At 38.0% G+C, this 17,970-nt stretch overlaps 1 protein-coding gene across 2 annotated transcripts in view; it reads left to right on the top strand.

Moving 5' to 3' along the window:
• Positions 1-17,602, top strand: part of TBK1 (TANK binding kinase 1) — a 48,138-nt gene extending 30,536 nt beyond the window's left edge. For both annotated transcript variants that reach the window (XM_027774063.1, XM_006154133.3), the window contains 13 exons: positions 1,682-1,878; positions 2,591-2,649; positions 3,305-3,396; positions 8,229-8,330; positions 9,091-9,169; positions 11,529-11,650; positions 11,748-11,824; positions 12,492-12,531; positions 13,432-13,533; positions 13,649-13,745; positions 14,522-14,628; positions 15,024-15,095; positions 16,907-17,602. In XM_027774063.1, coding sequence (XP_027629864.1) covers positions 1,682-1,878; positions 2,591-2,649; positions 3,305-3,396; positions 8,229-8,330; positions 9,091-9,169; positions 11,529-11,650; positions 11,748-11,824; positions 12,492-12,531; positions 13,432-13,533; positions 13,649-13,745; positions 14,522-14,628; positions 15,024-15,095; positions 16,907-16,958 — 1,198 coding nt within the window. In that variant the 3' untranslated portion in view covers positions 16,959-17,602. The remainder of the gene's footprint in view (positions 1-1,681; positions 1,879-2,590; positions 2,650-3,304; positions 3,397-8,228; positions 8,331-9,090; positions 9,170-11,528; positions 11,651-11,747; positions 11,825-12,491; positions 12,532-13,431; positions 13,534-13,648; positions 13,746-14,521; positions 14,629-15,023; positions 15,096-16,906) is intronic.
• Positions 17,603-17,970: the final 368 nt, after the last annotated feature.

Genomic DNA, 17,970 nt, shown 5'->3' with positions numbered 1-17,970 from the left:
CTGTACATCACAGTTCTCTCCAGTCTCCCTGCTGGCCAGGATCACAGCAGCACATGGGTGTATCTGGGATGTTCATATCCACCTGCGAGTCGGACCTGGGTCTCTCATGTGGTCCCAGTATTATGCAGCAGCGTCCTACCATCTATGCTGGCCCTGAGCCAGGTTTTATTACGAGTACTGTCCTGGGGACCAGCAGTTGGTGTAATGGCCACGTCGCTGGACTCCCATGTAGCCGACCACAGTTCAAGTCCTTGACTAGGTGGCTTAAACTCACAGCAGGCACCTGTGCGTGCGTGCCCAAGATCCTGAGAGGAGAATGGAGGAAGAAGGGATTGCGGTGTGGCCATCCCCGTGGGGGGTGATTTCTCTGCTTTCTGTCTCTCTGTCTTTGTCTGTCTGTCTGGCGAGCATACATGCCCTATAGCAAAAACCTCTTAAAAAAAAAAAAGAGTACTATCCTGTTGTTTTCAAGATACTAAAACCTAAGTCTTAAATATAATTGGTGTAGTTGTTATTTTCATATGTGACATAAAACACTTACTGGATGTTGGAGAAATAACCACCATTCATTTTGCATAAACAAAGACATCACACCTGTGTGATAAAAAAAAAAATCTAACCATGTTAGCACATATAAGCACATAGAACTATACACACACATACAAACACACACACATTTGCATGTAAAATGGGGGAAATCTGAAGTTAGGCGGGTTCTTTCTCGTCAGTGTAATATCCTGGTTGTGCTACTTTACTATATTGTTATTTATTTAACCAGCATACAGTCATTTTGCAAGGACTGTTCCCAGTCAAGAGACTGTTTTCTTCACATATTTAAGTCACTTAATCTTCACAGCAATTTTGGGAGGTTGGTACTGTTACTTTCCCCACATTAACATGAGAAGTTTAAGTCACTTATATTTATACAGCATTTTAACCTAGGCGTCTGACTCTATATCAGCACTCTTAACCTCACTGCTATTTTAAGTATTAAGAAGCTGTATAGGACTGGCCTTCTAGTATAGCTGTTAAGCCCTATGCTTAGAGAACCAGGTCCCACGTGGCCAGCCACAGTTCAAATCTCAGCCTGCTCAAAATCCTGACGAGGTGGAGAGATGGGGGAATGAGGACTGCAGTAAGACCACACCCCTTTAAGGTATGCTTTCTCTCTCTCTGGTGAGCACACATGCCCTTTGGCAACTAGGAATAAAAGAAATACTTATTACACAAGTATCCAAACATAAAACTATTTTATTGTTGAGTACTCTATGGACCAGTATGTGGAACTTCCATTTAATGGAGTATCCACATTAACACACAGTATTTATGTGGTCATGGCCTTGGAAATATCACTTAGAAGTGGATGTTGTTGGGACCAGCAGATGGCCTAATGGTTACGTCACTGGATTCCCACATAGTCTACTGCAGTTCAGGTCGCAAACCTGGCAGCCTAAAACTCATACCTGGCGTGTGTGCCCAAAATCCCAAGAGGAGGATGGAGGAGAAGGGATGGAGGTTGATTTCTTGCTTTCTGTGTCTGTCTCTCTGGCAAGCACACACACACCATAGCAAAGAAATCTCTCATAATAAAAAAATGATGAAACGGATGTTGCACTCATCGTCGAAGGTTTGCCTCTCACTTCATCTCAAATTATGTTGTCCTTTTCCATTTTTCTCACAGTGCAACTGTATTTCATGAACTGGTATATAAACAAACCAAAATTACTTCCTCGAATCAAGAACTTATCTATGAAGGACGGCGCTTAGTCCTGGAACCCGGAAGACTGGCACAGCATTTCCCTAAAACCACTGAGGAAAACCCCATCTTTGTAGTAAGCCGGGAACCCCTGAGTACCATAGGCCTAATATATGAAAAAAGTAAGTGGGGACTTCGTTATTGTTCTTACTAACCCTTACAAGAAAGACCAAGAATCTGTTACTGTAAAATGATCGTCATTTTTCATAAAGTCGATGATGACATTAATGTCGAACTTTTATAAGTATTAAAATTTTGGAAGTTAGTTGGAAGAGAGTAGTAGTAAAATTGAACAGCCTCATAGGCATAATTTGACTTCAGACGTTTTGTTTCATAAAACGATAAATAGTTTTTCACATAGGCTTTCCATCTTTTACTGTTTTGGTAAGGCTCACAATAGCCTTTTGAATAAATTTCAGTAAGGACTTGTTGTGTCCCAGTATGTATTGGATATCGTGCCAGGATTTAGAGGCTGAGAACAATTAGATCTGCATTTTTAGAATATTTTAAATGATCCATCCTACTGGTGGAAAAATTGAATATAACCAGGTTTTTACATTCCTCTTTGAACTTTAGGATTTGATTTAAACATAAAAAGAAGCATTGAGCTCATTGTGCTGGAATGTATTGGAGAAAAGATGAAATTCCCTAGAAACATTGGAAAAATAATTTGTTAGGAAATGAACATTATTGTTTCAGGCACTTCTTTAAAACCAGGAAAAGTACATGAAAGAGTTTTGCCACTGTTTAATCTCAGTGTATAATTTGCCATATAAAGTAATTCATTCCAAATTTTTTTATATCTGATAATAAGTATTTTACCTCATATTTCAGTTTCTCTCCCTAAAGTACATCCACGTTATGATTTAGATGGGGATGCCAGCATGGCAAAGGTTAGTATTTAACTGAATTTTACTGTGTAAACATCTGAATTTAATTTTTTTTTTTTTTAGAGGTTTTTGCTATAGGGCGAGTGCACTTGCCAGACAGACAGAGACAGAAGGCGAGAAATCATCCCCCCAGGGTAGTTGGCCACGCCGCAATCCCTTCTCTTCCATTCTCCTCCCAGGATCTTGGGCACGCACACACACGTACCCGGCGTGAGTTTAAGCCACCGGGTCCAGGTCTCGAACCATGGGCAACTACATGGGAATCCAGCAACCCAGCCATTACGCTAACTGCTGGTCCCTGAATTTAAATTATTCTATCAGTAGTGGAAGCAATGATTATATTGTGTTTCTATAAACCTATGTGGCTTAGGAAATTATTCATTTTAATTGTTAACCTCTCCCAGTTATTTTGTGTTCTTTCTTTATTTTCTGTTCTTTCTTGAATGCATATGATAATTTCCTCCATTGAGATAGTGCATGTTTAAATGTTAAGGATGAAGTATTTATTAGTTATTTCCATCCTTAGCTTTTGGAAACTGATAGTTTATTGTGTTTTTAAATAACCTCATAGAAATATATAAGCTTAAAAGATTTTAGTGTAAGTCTCTCGCTGAACCACAGTCAGCACCCATCTTGACGTTCTTTCTCTCTCTGCTAGGCAATAACGGGGGTTGTGTGTTATGCCTGCAGAGTTGCCAGTACCTTGCTGCTGTATCAGGAATTAACGAGAAAGGGGATACGATGGCTGATGTAAGTAAAAGACTGAAATTTGAATAGTGACTCTCAGTTAGGCATCACTAAGTAGCTGGTAATTACCCCATCATTGAGCTTCCCCTCTCAGGCTAGCTGTGGGAAGGCGCTTATTATTATGATGATACATTGTTTCACATGTATAGTTTTTGAACATTTAACAGTTACTTCCTCATTTGAATCCTACAATAACTTTGTGAAACAGACAGGGCAAATAGTATCTGAATTTTAAAACTTACACCACACCTTATCAGGTGAAGGCAAATGAATTCCTTTCATGAGGAATATGACATGGGGGGACCAGCAGGTGGCGTGGTGGTTAAAACGCTGGGACACTCCCACATGGCCAACCATGGTTCAAGTCCTGGATCTGGTGGCTTGCTTTCTTATTTTCTCTCTCTCTCTGTGTCTCTCTCTGGTCAAATTAAAATAAATAAATGAATAAATAAAATTAAAAATAAATTATTCTTAAAAAAAAAAAGGATGTGATATTGTGACTTGGTTGTCATCTCATTGTCTTGGAAGGCTTTGCCATTATTATAAGCTAGTATTATCTGTGTTTTCCAGAATTTAAGTCCTAACTCTTATTCTGGAGAAAAGATGAAATTCCCTAGAAACATTGGAAAAATAATTTGTTAGGAAATGAACATTATTGTTTCAGGCACTTCTTTAAAACCAGGAAAAGTACATGAAAGAGTTTTGCCACTGTTTAATCTCAGTGTATAATTTGCCATATAAAGTAATTCATTCCAAATTTTTTTATATCTGATAATAAGTATTTTACCTCATATTTCAGTTTCTCTCCCTAAAGTACATCCACGTTATGATTTAGATGGGGATGCCAGCATGGCAAAGGTTAGTATTTAACTGAATTTTACTGTGTAAACATCTGAATTTAATTTTTTTTTTTTTTAGAGGTTTTTGCTATAGGGCGAGTGCACTTGCCAGACAGACAGAGACAGAAGGCGAGAAATCATCCCCCCAGGGTAGTTGGCCACGCCGCAATCCCTTCTCTTCCATTCTCCTCCCAGGATCTTGGGCACGCACACACACGTACCCGGCGTGAGTTTAAGCCACCGGGTCCAGGTCTCGAACCATGGGCAACTACATGGGAATCCAGCAACACAGCCATTACGCTAACTGCTGGTCCCTGAATTTAAATTATTCTATCAGTAGTGGAAGCAATGATTATATTGTGTTTCTATAAACCTATGTGGCTTAGGAAATTATTCATTTTAATTGTTAACCTCTCCCAGTTATTTTGTGTTCTTTCTTTATTTTCTGTTCTTTCTTGAATGCATATGATAATTTCCTCCATTGAGATAGTGCATGTTTAAATGTTAAGGATGAAGTATTTATTAGTTATTTCCATCCTTAGCTTTTGGAAACTGATAGTTTATTGTGTTTTTAAATAACCTCATAGAAATATATAAGCTTAAAAGATTTTAGTGTAAGTCTCTCGCTGAACCACAGTCAGCACCCATCTTGACGTTCTTTCTCTCTCTGCTAGGCAATAACGGGGGTTGTGTGTTATGCCTGCAGAGTTGCCAGTACCTTGCTGCTGTATCAGGAATTAACGAGAAAGGGGATACGATGGCTGATGTAAGTAAAAGACTGAAATTTGAATAGTGACTCTCAGTTAGGCATCACTAAGTAGCTGGTAATTACCCCATCATTGAGCTTCCCCTCTCAGGCTAGCTGTGGGAAGGCGCTTATTATTATGATGATACATTGTTTCACATGTATAGTTTTTGAACATTTAACAGTTACTTCCTCATTTGAATCCTACAATAACTTTGTGAAACAGACAGGGCAAATAGTATCTGAATTTTAAAACTTACACCACACCTTATCAGGTGAAGGCAAATGAATTCCTTTCATGAGGAATATGACATGGGGGGACCAGCAGGTGGCGTGGTGGTTAAAACGCTGGGACACTCCCACATGGCCAACCATGGTTCAAGTCCTGGATCTGGTGGCTTGCTTTCTTATTTTCTCTCTCTCTCTGTGTCTCTCTCTGGTCAAATTAAAATAAATAAATGAATAAATAAAATTAAAAATAAATTATTCTTAAAAAAAAAAAGGATGTGATATTGTGACTTGGTTGTCATCTCATTGTCTTGGAAGGCTTTGCCATTATTATAAGCTAGTATTATCTGTGTTTTCCAGAATTTAAGTCCTAACTCTTATTTCTCGCTCACTCTTTTCTACATTGATATTTTTTTTTACTAGTGTTATTGAAATATAATTCACATACTGTGTGAGTTACCTATTCTTTTTAAAGACTTATTTACTTTATTTATTTATTTATTTTTACATGAGTTTTGCCAGAGAAAGGGAGAAAGCAAGCCACCAGGTCTGGGCCTCAAACCCAGTGAGCCATGTGGGAATTCCAGCGCCTTAACTACCACACCTCCTGCTGGCCCCTTATCCACCTACTTAAATTGTACAATTTAGTTCTTTATTAGCATGTTCACAAAATCAGGCAGCCGTTGCCACTAATTTTAGAACATTTTCTCCACCCCAAAAAGGAAACTTCACACGTTAGCATTTATTACACATTTCTCCCCAACTGTCTAGCCCTCGGCATCCACCAATTTACTGTGTCCATAAATTTGCCTACTCCACATATCTTCAAAGCAATTTAGAAGCTACTTTTTAACTAAATCATTCAGTGCAGTTATTCTACAGCCAAGCATTCTCTTCCTGAAAGTGACCCAAGAAATACAACGTAGATTTTATTTTGACCTCTTTTATTTTATTTATTATTATTTTTGGTGAAGTTTTTGCTATAGGGCACATGCGCTCACCAGAAAGACAGAGGGACAGAAAGGAAGAAATCACCCCCCGGGGGGATGGCCACGCCATAGTCCCTTCTCCACTCTCCTCTCGGGATCTTGAGCACGCACGCACATACACCCAGCTTGAGTTTAAGGCAACGGGTCTGGGACTCCAACTGCGGTTGACTACATGCGAATCCAGTGACATAGCCATTACAACTACTGGTCCTGATTTTGACCTCTTTTAAAACTTTTATTGACTTACAGATGTCATCTCTCCATCTGATAGAAGTGGGAAGTAAATGGGTTTCTCGTGAGGATTAGGCTTACAATTCTGCACATCATTCAAAGCTCTGATTTGTGTACACACAGTCAGAGCCTTCTGGGCCAAAGCTGCTAGGGAGTGTTTACTGAGCTCACCTCACTGCGTAGTGCCCTCGGGCTTTCGTGCCTGTGATAATTTACGTATGCTCATCTCATAGTCGTCCTTCTTGCAGAAATATGCATGAAGCCTTTGTTATTCTTGTTCTTACTGTTTTTCAGGCTTTTTTATTTTTTTTTCTGTTAGCATTATGTGAAACTCCTAAGTTTACTCCTGTATTTTTCATTGTGTTTACATACATAGTTTCTAAGCCCCTGCTTTTCTGTTTCCATGAAAAAGCCTTGTTTTTACAAAATGGTTTCTTGAGAACTCTGAGTGTACTAACAGCGTCCCTCTCCTCTTGCTGTCCTCTCCTCCAGTTACTGACCCATGGAGCCTTTACTTCTTTTACTAGTCAGTTTATAGTTTAGGGAGTTGTGAAAACATATTTTTAAACATAGACTATTGTTGGCAAACTTTTTCTTTAAAGGGTCATTCATTAAATATTTTAGACTTTGTGGGCTGTAAATGGTCTCTGTTTTATCTTTACAAACTTTTAAAATGTAGTGTTAGCTCATAGGCTGTACAAAAACAAGCCTCAGACCTTGACTTACTGATCCCTGAAATGTCCAAAAGCCTTCAATTATATATTATTTACTATGTCATCTTTCTTCTTCAGAGATCACATTCGTTGGTTTCAAGTATGTAGCTAGTCATAATAGATGGCACTCTACCATGAATAACAACAGTTGTGGTGGTATACATGTAATGGTATAGAGGCCAGCAGGTAACATAGTGGTTAAGACACTGGACTCCCACATGGCTGACTGCAGTTCAAGTCCTAGACCTGGTGGCTTGCCTTCTCATTCTTTCCCTCTCACATATGTGCCCCATAGCAAATTTCAAAAAAATAGTAAAATGGGACCAGCAAATGGCATAATGGTTACATTGGTGGACTCCCCCATAGTTGACCACAGTTTAAGTCTCAGACCTAGTGGCTTAAAACTCATGCTGGGTGTATGAATGCCCAAAGTCCCCAGAAGAGAATGGAAGAGAAGGAATTGCAGCATGGACATCCCCCCATGGGCAATTTGTCATTTTCTATCTCTCTGTCTCTCTATATATCTCTGGTGAGCATACGTGTCCTATAGCAAAAACCTCTAAAAATAAAATAATAACAAAATGATAAATAAAATTAAATGCTTTTTTAAAGTGTAATGTTGTATATCTTGTTTGTTAGCATAGACTAATTCTTATTCCTTAATACAGCTTTTTTTAAAAAAAGAATTACTTTATTTAACTTTATTTATTTATTTTAATTTGACCAGAGAGGGACAGAGAGGGAGAAAGTGAGAAAGCAAGCCACCAGGTCTGGGACTCGAACCGTGGTCAGCCATGTGGGAGTCCAACGCCCTTAACCACTTGCCAGCCCCAATACAGCTTTTTTAATGCCTTAGGTTTTATATTGTTAACCTAATAAATGGTAATGGTTTATGAAAATTTAAGTGCCCTAGGTATGTGTAAGGGTCACAGAGGTGCTTTTAATGTTAGTTTCCCAAAAAATGTGAATTGACTTCAATAATATATCAAGAATGTTATTGTGAAATACTGAACAGTAGTATAGCGATATGATTAGTGATAGATGAGAGAAAAATAATCTCTTAACTAATAAGAATAATATTATTTTTTAGTGAATTAGTTAAAGATGATTACAATGAAACTGTTCACAAAAAGACAGAAGTTGTGATCACATTGGATTTCTGCATCAGAAACATTGAAAAAACTGTGAAAGTGTAAGTAGATTACTTCCTCATCAGTAGTGATTAAAATAGTAAATTTTCCATTTCTGTTTATTTAGTTATCCATGGCAAGTGTTTGCAAATATTTGTGTTAAAGAGCAGTTTTCATTATTGTTAGTTTTCTCAGGAAGAAATGAGCTCCATCTCTTTGGTGACATTTTTTTCCCTCTTTTTGTGAAAGAAAAGGTAATGGGAAAATAGAAACATCTTATTTCTATCTTGTAAGGCAAAAACTGAGTAGGAAAATGTAAAACCTGTAATCAGTAAAGAAAATAAGAAGGGGACTTCTTTAGTAGCCTTTTGGCAGCGTTTCCAAAATTTTAAGAATTCATTTTAGTTTTTTCTTACTTAATAATCTTATCCTTGAAAATACCTTTTGCAGAATATTTTAAACTGCCCTCTTGATTGGTTCTACTATTTGTACTACCTAAGAAATACAATAAAGTAAATTAGTACTTACTATTAACTTCCACTAATTCTGAAATCTAGTTTTTTAACTACTATCCTGGCATAAGATTATTTAAAATTAATTTGCCTTTTCTATTTTATCCCTTAATCTTGAAGTTTATAAGACGTATAAATCTAGACATACATGAAACTGCCTCATCAGGAAGGCATCAATGGCATATAGACTTTGCATCTGTTTTGTATTAAATGGGTACAATAATAAAAATTCAAACAGTGCATAAAACACTTTTTAAAACATATATATTCATTATACTCATTTAATTTTTTCCTGTGACATTCCATATAGATATGAAAAGTTGATGAAGATCAACCTAGAAGCAGCAGAGTTAGGTGAAATTTCAGACATACACACCAAATTGTTGAGAGTAAGTATTTACAAAATTATGAAAATTATAGGCTCATAATCTATCTTTTGCTGGAAAGATAAGATTTAAGCTTTCCTAGGGAGAGAATTTCTAAGTGCTCCTGAGAAAGAGTAGCCTTTTCCCATTGTTAGGAACTTATAATAATTAAATACTCTCACTGCCATGAAATTCTTCGTGACATTGCCAGATGCCTGCTCTACTTTAAACACCTCTCATTAAACTTATCTTTATACTTAAACATCTCTCTCTTTCTCTTTCTCTCTGCTTTTTAAATACATAATGTTCTTAGGGGGCCGGCAGCTGGTGTGGTGACTAGAGCCACTGGATTCCCACATGGCTGACCGCAGTTCGAGTCCTAGACTTGGCAGCTTGCTTTCTCACTTTCCCTTTCTGTCTCTGTCTGGTCAAATTAAAAAATGATAATAACAAATGGAATTAAAACATAAATAACTACTTTAAAAATACATAATGTTCTTGAGTTGCTGCTGTCACAAAACAAGCAACTTATTATAGAGTGCTTAAACTTGTTTAGAAACAGATGCAAATTTGTAAAACAATTATCAGATCTTTTCTAGAATAAAGTGAAGGAAAGATTTGCAACCCTCAAGTTGTTGAACTAATTCTAAACTAGAAAAAGCCATTAAAACAAGAGTCTGCTGAAAAAAATATTAAAACATTTTGGGGCATCTCTGGTTCTTTTATTATAATGTAGAAGTGCCCAGAATTATCTATTGTGAGAACTGATTACTAATCCCACATCTGCCTCCATTTACCTAGCTACCCCTGGCTGATTACTTAAGCAAGCCCTTTAATTCTTAGCATCTTTGGTTTCTTTTTCTCTAAAATGGATCACCTTTTGCACTACTCATCCTATGGGAGAGAGAAAGGGATTGCAGCTTGACAGACGCTTTGGAGGTTGTTCATGTCACTCACATGAGCACATGTGGACTCTATCATGAATAAAGAAAAAAAGATTTTTTAAATGGGATGCACCCTTGGGACCAGCTGGTGGCGTGGTGATTAAGGTGCTGGACAATCCCATATGGCTGACCACGGTTCAAGTCCTGGACCTGGTGGCTCTCGCACTCTCTCTCTCTCTCTCCCCTCCCTGGTCAAATAAAAAATAGATGAATGAATAAATTAAATTAAATCTTTTTAAAAAAATAAATGGGGGACACCCTTGTTTGTTAGTAGTTGTGATGATTGTCACTTAAAATTTTAATTGCAAAGCAATATTTAAATATTTAGACATATTTATCCTTTAAATCAAACCTTTATCCTTTCTTTATAAGTTTTATAACTTCTCGGTGTTGTGGTAGATAAGTGATAAATTTACAAAGCTTAAAATGAATAGGACCTTAGTAAAGATTTTATTTTGTTTTTTGTTGTTGTGGTTGTTTTGTGTGTATGTGTGTGTGTGTGTTGTTTTGTTTTGCTTTTAATTTGTTATAGGATGCATGCACTTGCCAGAAAGAAAGAGAGAAAGAAACTACCCGATGAGGGAGATGGCCACACCATGATACTTTCTACTTCATTCTCTTTTTGGGATTTTGGGCACCCACACAAGCCCAACCTCCTTCTCAAGCTTCCAGATCCAGGACTCAAACCATGTAGCTAGCCATGTGGGAACCAGCTGCCTTAACCACACACCACTGGCTGGTCCCATGTTCTATTTTTAAGAGGAGTTATTTTCCTTGGACCTGTAAACAAAAAGAGCACAAATCTTACCCACAGTTTGTACTAACAGTTCTCCTCCTTAATATTCACAATTCTATGCAATAGAATATTAACTTTTTCTAATAAAATAAGGAAGCAAATGACTAATCAAATGACTAGAAAATATTTTACATGTAGAGTCAACGTGAGGCATGATAGTTAAGGTGCTGGATCCCACATGGCTGACAGTGTGGTTCGAGTCCTGGACTGGCGGCTTGAAAAACATGATGGGAACATGCACATGCCCAGAATCCCAAGAGGAGAATGGAGCACAGTAGTACAGTGAGACCATCCCCCACGGAGGGTGATTTCTCACTTTCCCTCACTCTTTTTGTCTCTCTGGCATGCTCACATGCATATGGCACACTCAGAAAAAGTACTTTACATGTGTTTCTAGAGGTATTAATGGAATCTTTTATGAGGTGTGTTCATACTAGCTGGCCTTGTTTTAGTATCATATCGTACTCTTGGTGGGAGATAATCTAACAAACTGCTCTTGTATTTAAAGATGGAAATAATTACTCTGCCTTTGGATTGAAGTAATCTACAAAAGCAATGTGGTCCAGACTTAGACTCCATTGACATTGTGCTTATCATTTCTGACTGTGGGCAATCTGGATCTGAACCCATTGGTTTTGTTCAGCTTTCCAGTTCTCAGGGAACCATAGAAACCAGTCTTCAGGATATCGACAGCCGGTTGTCTCCAGGCGGGCTGCTGGCCGATGTGTGGGCACATCAGGAGGGCACGCATCCCAAGGACAGAAAGTAGGTTATAGCCCAATGGCAGTTTCACCTCTTCTTACTGACTGTTCCGCTCCACATCGACTCAGTTCATTTATTCGGGTTTTTCTTTCTTAAACAGTGTAGAAAAGCTGCAAGTTCTCTTAAATTGCATCACAGAAATTTACTATCAGTTCAAAAAAGACAAAGCAGAACGTAGTAAGTAAAGCTTGCTATTTATTAATCTAACTCATTAGCCTTAGTGGTTAGTTGTTATTCAGTTTAATTAATTTGGTGCATTTGTAAGGGTGGCTACCTATTATTTGCTCAGATAAATACATGAACATAAGCTTAGTAAAACACATTCATCTGTTAAGCAGGTCATGGCTTTTAAAAGGGTGAAAAGGGGTGCTAAGAAAGTTTAAAAGTGTTCTCAAAACTGATCTGGTATGTTTTAAATCAGGCTCACAAACTCTATAACCACTAGAGATCTTCAGGTCACAGAAAGAAAAGGGATTTGCCAGTGGGGACTGAGGAGGACTGCAGAGCAGGTGCCCGTGTAAGGGGCGGAGCCACTGCTCAGCTCACCTCACCTACTGCCCAGTCTTCCCATTCCTGAACAGAAGCTAGAAATGCAGATTTTATTAAAAATATCCTGATTTTTTTCATGTTGGCAGTTTTTTTCTTTTTGTACGTAAACCCCAGTACGTAAACCCCAGACAGACCAAATACAAACGTCTGTAAGCCATATGTAGCCCTGGGCTGCAAATCTGTGATGCCTGCTTCAGTCTTAGCCTTTCTGAAGTAGTAAACTCAAAGGAAAGTAATACTGTGCATGGTGTTATGAATCTATACTAACAAACGTCATCTATTTTCTTACTTCTAGGACTAGCTTATAATGAAGAGCAAATCCACAAATTTGATAAGTAAGTGTCCAGTTTATGTGTTTTGTTTTTCATTTTTTGTTTTTGAGAGAGATTTTTGCTATAGGGTGTGTCCGCTTGCTGAAGAGACAGAGAGAGTCATAGAGATAAAAAGTGAGAGAGAAATCACCCTCCCTGTGGGATAGCCATGGCGCCATCCCTTCTCCTCTCAGGATTTTAGGTACACACACACACACACGCCCAGTGTGAGTTTCAAGCCACCGGATCCAGGACTTGAACCACAGTCGACTACCTGGGACCCCAGTGACCTAACCATTATGTCATTTGCTGCCCCCCAGATTATGTTTTAAAATGAGTTGTTTTGGTTATCTTTATTGCTATGATTATTCTCTAAATCCAAATTGATTACAATAAAAAATGCATTTTTATCTTGCCACTAGAGTGGTTACTATGTGTGTGCATTTTTGAGGCCTGTCCTCTGGCCCCTGATGGGGAGTTTACCTAGATGGGAGGATCAGAGCGAAGAGTGATCACATTAACTTTAACCTTGTGCTATAAAAACTTCCTGAACATTTTGAACCTTTGCTTTCGAGGTCAGCAGGTGGAATGGTGGTTAAGGGTGCTCATTCTCACATAGGTGACTGTGGTTTGAGTCCCAGACCTAGCAGTTTGCTTTCTCACTTTCTCTCTCTCTCTCCCCCTCCTCCTTTCTCTTTCTCTCTCACTCTGTCTCTAGTCAAATTTAAAAAATAAATAAAGTTAAATAAAATAATTCTTTTTTTTTTTTTTAAAAAAGAAGCCTTTGCTTTCTCCTGTAGATAATTTAAAGCCACACCAATCATTATAGGAAAACATATAATTCATATATTTAAAAATTACTAAATATTGGAAGTATTAACAGTGAAGTTGATTTATTCCTCTTTGATTATTTCTAAATTACAGGCAAAAACTATACTACCATGCAACAAAAGCTATGACCCATTTTACAGATGAATGTGTTAAAAAGTACGAGGCCTTTCTGGATAAGTCAGAAGAATGGATGAGGTGTGTAACACGCTTTGGGGTGATCAGTGTTCAAGTCCATGGTATAATTCATATTGTTTAAGTAAGAGTATTTCACTAGACTGCTTACTAAAAATCGATTATTTTTGGCTTTCAGAAAGATGCTTCATCTTAGGAAACAGTTGTTGTCTCTAACCAATCAGTGTTTTGATATTGAAGAGGAAGTATCAAAGTATCAAGACTATACTAATGAGGTACAACTCTCAAAAGTATCTAGAAAAAAAACTTTTTTCAAACTGTTAGAAAAAATTAAAAGATGGGAACCAGCAGTTAGTGTAATGGCTCTGTCGCTGGACTCCCACGTAGTCGACCACAGTTTGCTTCCCGGACCCGGTGGCTTAAAACTAGGCCGGGCGCATGTGCGTGCGTGCCCAAGATCCTGAGAGGAGAATGGAGGAGAAGGGATTGCGACGTAGCCATCCCCCCTGGGGGGTGATTTCTCGCTTTCTGTCTCTCTGTCTCTCTCTGTCTGGCGAATGCACGTGCCCTATAGCGAAAACCTCTCAAAAAAAAAAAAAAAAATTAAAAGAAAATTCTCCATTTATATCCAATAATGATTAGGAAATGAGAAATAGGGCATAATGTGCCTGTATGAGAGGACTTCACATTTGAAATTCATGAAAAAATGGAATTAAAGTATGCATTCACTTTGGTGCAAACAATTTTTTTAAATCCATGCGCAGTTTTTTTAATAATACATATTTTCCATGAACTTTTTGAAGACCTTTCTGTTGTTTAGCCATTTTTGATATGCATTTTGAGCTAAGTTTTAGGAACTTAAACATGTAATAAACCATTTTTTAAATTATCTATAAGAAAAGTTTTAAGGGTGTTGATTGAAATATTGACTCATTGATGGTTTTGAAATAGAACTTTTAAACTACAGAGAACTTATTAAAACTGTAACTTTGACCCAAAACCTGTAATAAGTACTTCTGTTCATTGATTAATGCAATTTTTGTTGTTTTAGTTACAAGAAACTCTGCCTCAAAAAATGTTTACAGCCTCCGGTGGAATCAAACATACCATGACCCCAATTTATCCAAGTTCTAACACGTTAGTGGAAATGACTCTTGGGTAAGCAGTGTATCGTTTCTTAACTGTAATATTTCCATTTGCTTTTATTTCAGTTGTGATCTTGGTCTTACGTTTTGAAAGTTTTGATATTTGTTGTGAATACACTGAAATTGGTTAGTGACTGGTTAAATCTCGAAAGCGAGGACCAGCCTCATTGTACAACAGTTCGGTGGGGCCCAGAGGAAGCCTGATCCCACATGACTGACCTGGGTTCGAGATCTAACCCTATTAGCTCAGAAAATCACTCCGTGCACACGAATACGTTGTCTTGCGCACACACACACACATGCTCTGGCGTGTCATTCCATCCAGAAAACCAAAGCATAATGTAAATAATTCTAGAATATTTGCATTCTTTTTGAGCAGAGGTGCTTTCCTTTATTTTGCATATATAGTATGAAGAAATTAAAGGAAGAGATGGAAGGAGTTGTTAAAGAACTTGCTGAAAATAATCACATTTTAGAAAGGTGAGTAAGGCAAGAATCACCCTGTTTTGTGGTTTTATATGCAGTCAAGTCATTACACATCTATGCTGTATCAGGCTGTCTTCCCGTGTCGCTAGTTACGCAGTGCAGAAAGGACATGAAGGCCTCGCACCTGTGTTTTCCTCCCTTGGCATGATTGGGATGCCTTTTAACAGTTAATTGGCTCCGTTTTATAGGAGCACTGATTAATAGAATTATTTGCATATTTGAATCTGTTTTTGAAAGCTAAAATTTGTTTCACATTATTTTTTACATTTGCTTATTAGAATCAGTTTTTCCATTTCGGGAATCAGAGATGCCCATAAGGTACCAGCAGTGACTGGTGCAGAATAAATTACAGAGCCCCTGCATACCTCACAGATAGGTGCCCTATGCAGGTGCAGCTCCTTGGAGCTGGGTGTCGGCCTGCCGCCTAGTGTCCTGAAAGATAGGGACACAGAGCCCACAAGCCACTTGGGGATGGCTGTTTCCTCATCTTGATTCCTCAGAGCAGGAAGTCAGATTTGGTTCTATAATAGAACTCTTCAAGCTCTTTGGTGCTCCTCAGAAGTTCTCTAACTTACAGGGCTAATGAAAGGATTTCATGATTATGCGGTGCTTTGTGCCTTCCAGGGTCCTCTCACACCCTTATGTTACCCAGTGTGCATTACAGCCTTAGCGGTAGCAGAGCAAGGAGTGAGCAGTGTTCTCCAGGGTTAAATTCACACCTGGAAGCTGAGCTGGAGCTCGAACCAGCCTTCTGTCTGCTCCATAATCTTTTCCCCCACTGTCCTCTACTTAACCATTCCTGGTTGTTGGGCATTCTAGTTGTTTCTGATTTTTCACCATTACAAGCCATACTCAGGGAACATTGCCGTCCCTGTGTGTGTGTGCATATGATGTATGTACATCTTCATGTACTGTGTAAGAGCGTTTGAGGAATCCATTTCTAGATGTAGAATATCTGAATCAAAGGATGTGTGCATTTAATTTGGATGAGTATAGGTAATCTGTTCCTTAAAAGGATTGTATGTTGCAGTCCTCACCAGACAAAACCTATGACATTGTCAGCCTGAATGTCATCAAGAATTTACGTTTGCCACTTTGCTTAGTAAACATAAATTACCTTCTTCACTCCTCAGTAAGTTTGGTAATCTTTTAAAATGCTTCCATGCTCCCCGTCATCACCCTCATTCAGCTCTCCTTTCCGTTTCTTTTGTGAGCTGTAGTGACAGCCTACGAACTTACTTCTGTAATTCCTGGCTCTTCCATTGGTCATGGACTTTAGAGCCAAAATAATCTTCCAAAATACTGAGATAGTCATGTTACTCCCTTGGCTCAAAAATTTCTAAATTCCTATTACCTAAAAGGTCAAGTCTAAATTTATACTAACATTTAAGGAGTGTAATGATCTAGTCCCTACCTGTGCACCCAACTTTATTCTCCACTGCTCCCCAAAATAACATTCTATTCTAGCAAGCATTCCTCCCTGTCCCTTGAGGCTAGCACCCTTCCAGCTCCACATCTTGACTTTTAAATCCCACTCCTCCAAAAAGAAATGACCCAGTTCTTACTAGTGTTTTCTGGATTACATCACTCCCCAGCTCTTATGAAGTCTTTCTAAGGTGCCAGGTTATATTTTTTTCATGTATTTATGGATGTACCACTCCATTTCAATAAGAGGGCAAATCACAGTTGCTTAAACTCTTTAAAAAGAACTGTTTATTCTTTAGAAAAGTATTTTTATTTTCTTTAAAATGTTTGTAGATAAATAAATTAATCATTTTAAGATTACTGTTTTCTTTTGTGTTTAGATTTGGCTCTTTAACTATGGACGGTGGCCTTCGCAACGTGGACTGTCTTTAGCTTTCTAGGAAGTCAGGGGAACGTTGCCGTTTGCACAGGAAATAATGCTCGGGCATTAAATGATGCCGTTATAGGTGGTCTCTTGTTTCTACTCTTCAGTATTTGATGTAGTCATGTAAATATGTACAATATTGTAAATACATAAAAAATATATAAATTTTTGGCTGCTGTTGAGATGTACTTTTACCTTTTAACATTTATAATTCCATGAGGACATTTGGCCTCAGTGAGCACTAGACGAAAGCCATGACCGACCGTGCGTTGAAACACTGATCCCCTACTCTGAGCGAGGCAGAAGCAGTCAGGTTTCTCAGATTGCAGACCAGAGATGTTTTTAAGTGGAACCGCAATTGGTGTCTTTACAAATCAGAAGAGACTGATTATCGATGCTGCAGATGCCCGAAAGGAGAGGTGACTTCCGTGAGGGAGAGCAGAACCGAACCACTGTTTTACTAGGATCACAATTTTTTGAGAAGGATAAAGTGGCATTATTTCATTTTACAAGGTGCACAGACCCCAGTCGTCATATTTGTTTAATTTCAGATGAATTATTGAGCAAAGTTTCTAAAGTGAATTATTAAAAACTTCATTTTTCCTTTGACCATACGTGTATAATTGTCATTAAAATTTTAGAATCATTTCAACTGTTTTAAGCTGTATATTTCTTTAATCCTGCTTCCTATTTCATGAAAAAAATAAATAAATTTCTCAATTTTAATGTAACAAGTTTATATAGTTCTGCATCTCCAGTTCGAGAAACAAATGTTATCTCTTGAAAGAAACACCATGGGTAGTGATGGTAAGTTTTTCTCAGAATATTGGATATAGGGACAATTTTGTCTCTCTTTTAAACCCATTCGTTCCAAGTTTAGTAGAATTTTTTTCATAGATGTATACCATCCAAACTGAAAAGGATAGATTTTTCTTTAAAAAAATCTATCCAGGGACCAGCAGTTAGCGTAATGGCTATGTCGCTGGACTCTCACGTAGTCGACCACAGTTCGAGTCCCAG

This window comes from Tupaia chinensis, unplaced genomic scaffold, assembly GCF_000334495.1.
Source record: "Tupaia chinensis unplaced genomic scaffold, TupChi_1.0 Scaffold000395_1, whole genome shotgun sequence".
NCBI classification, from domain to species: Eukaryota; Metazoa; Chordata; class Mammalia; order Scandentia; family Tupaiidae; genus Tupaia; species Tupaia belangeri.
The sequence above is the reverse complement of the archived record's forward strand: the minus strand, read 5'-3'. Positions and strand labels throughout refer to the sequence as shown.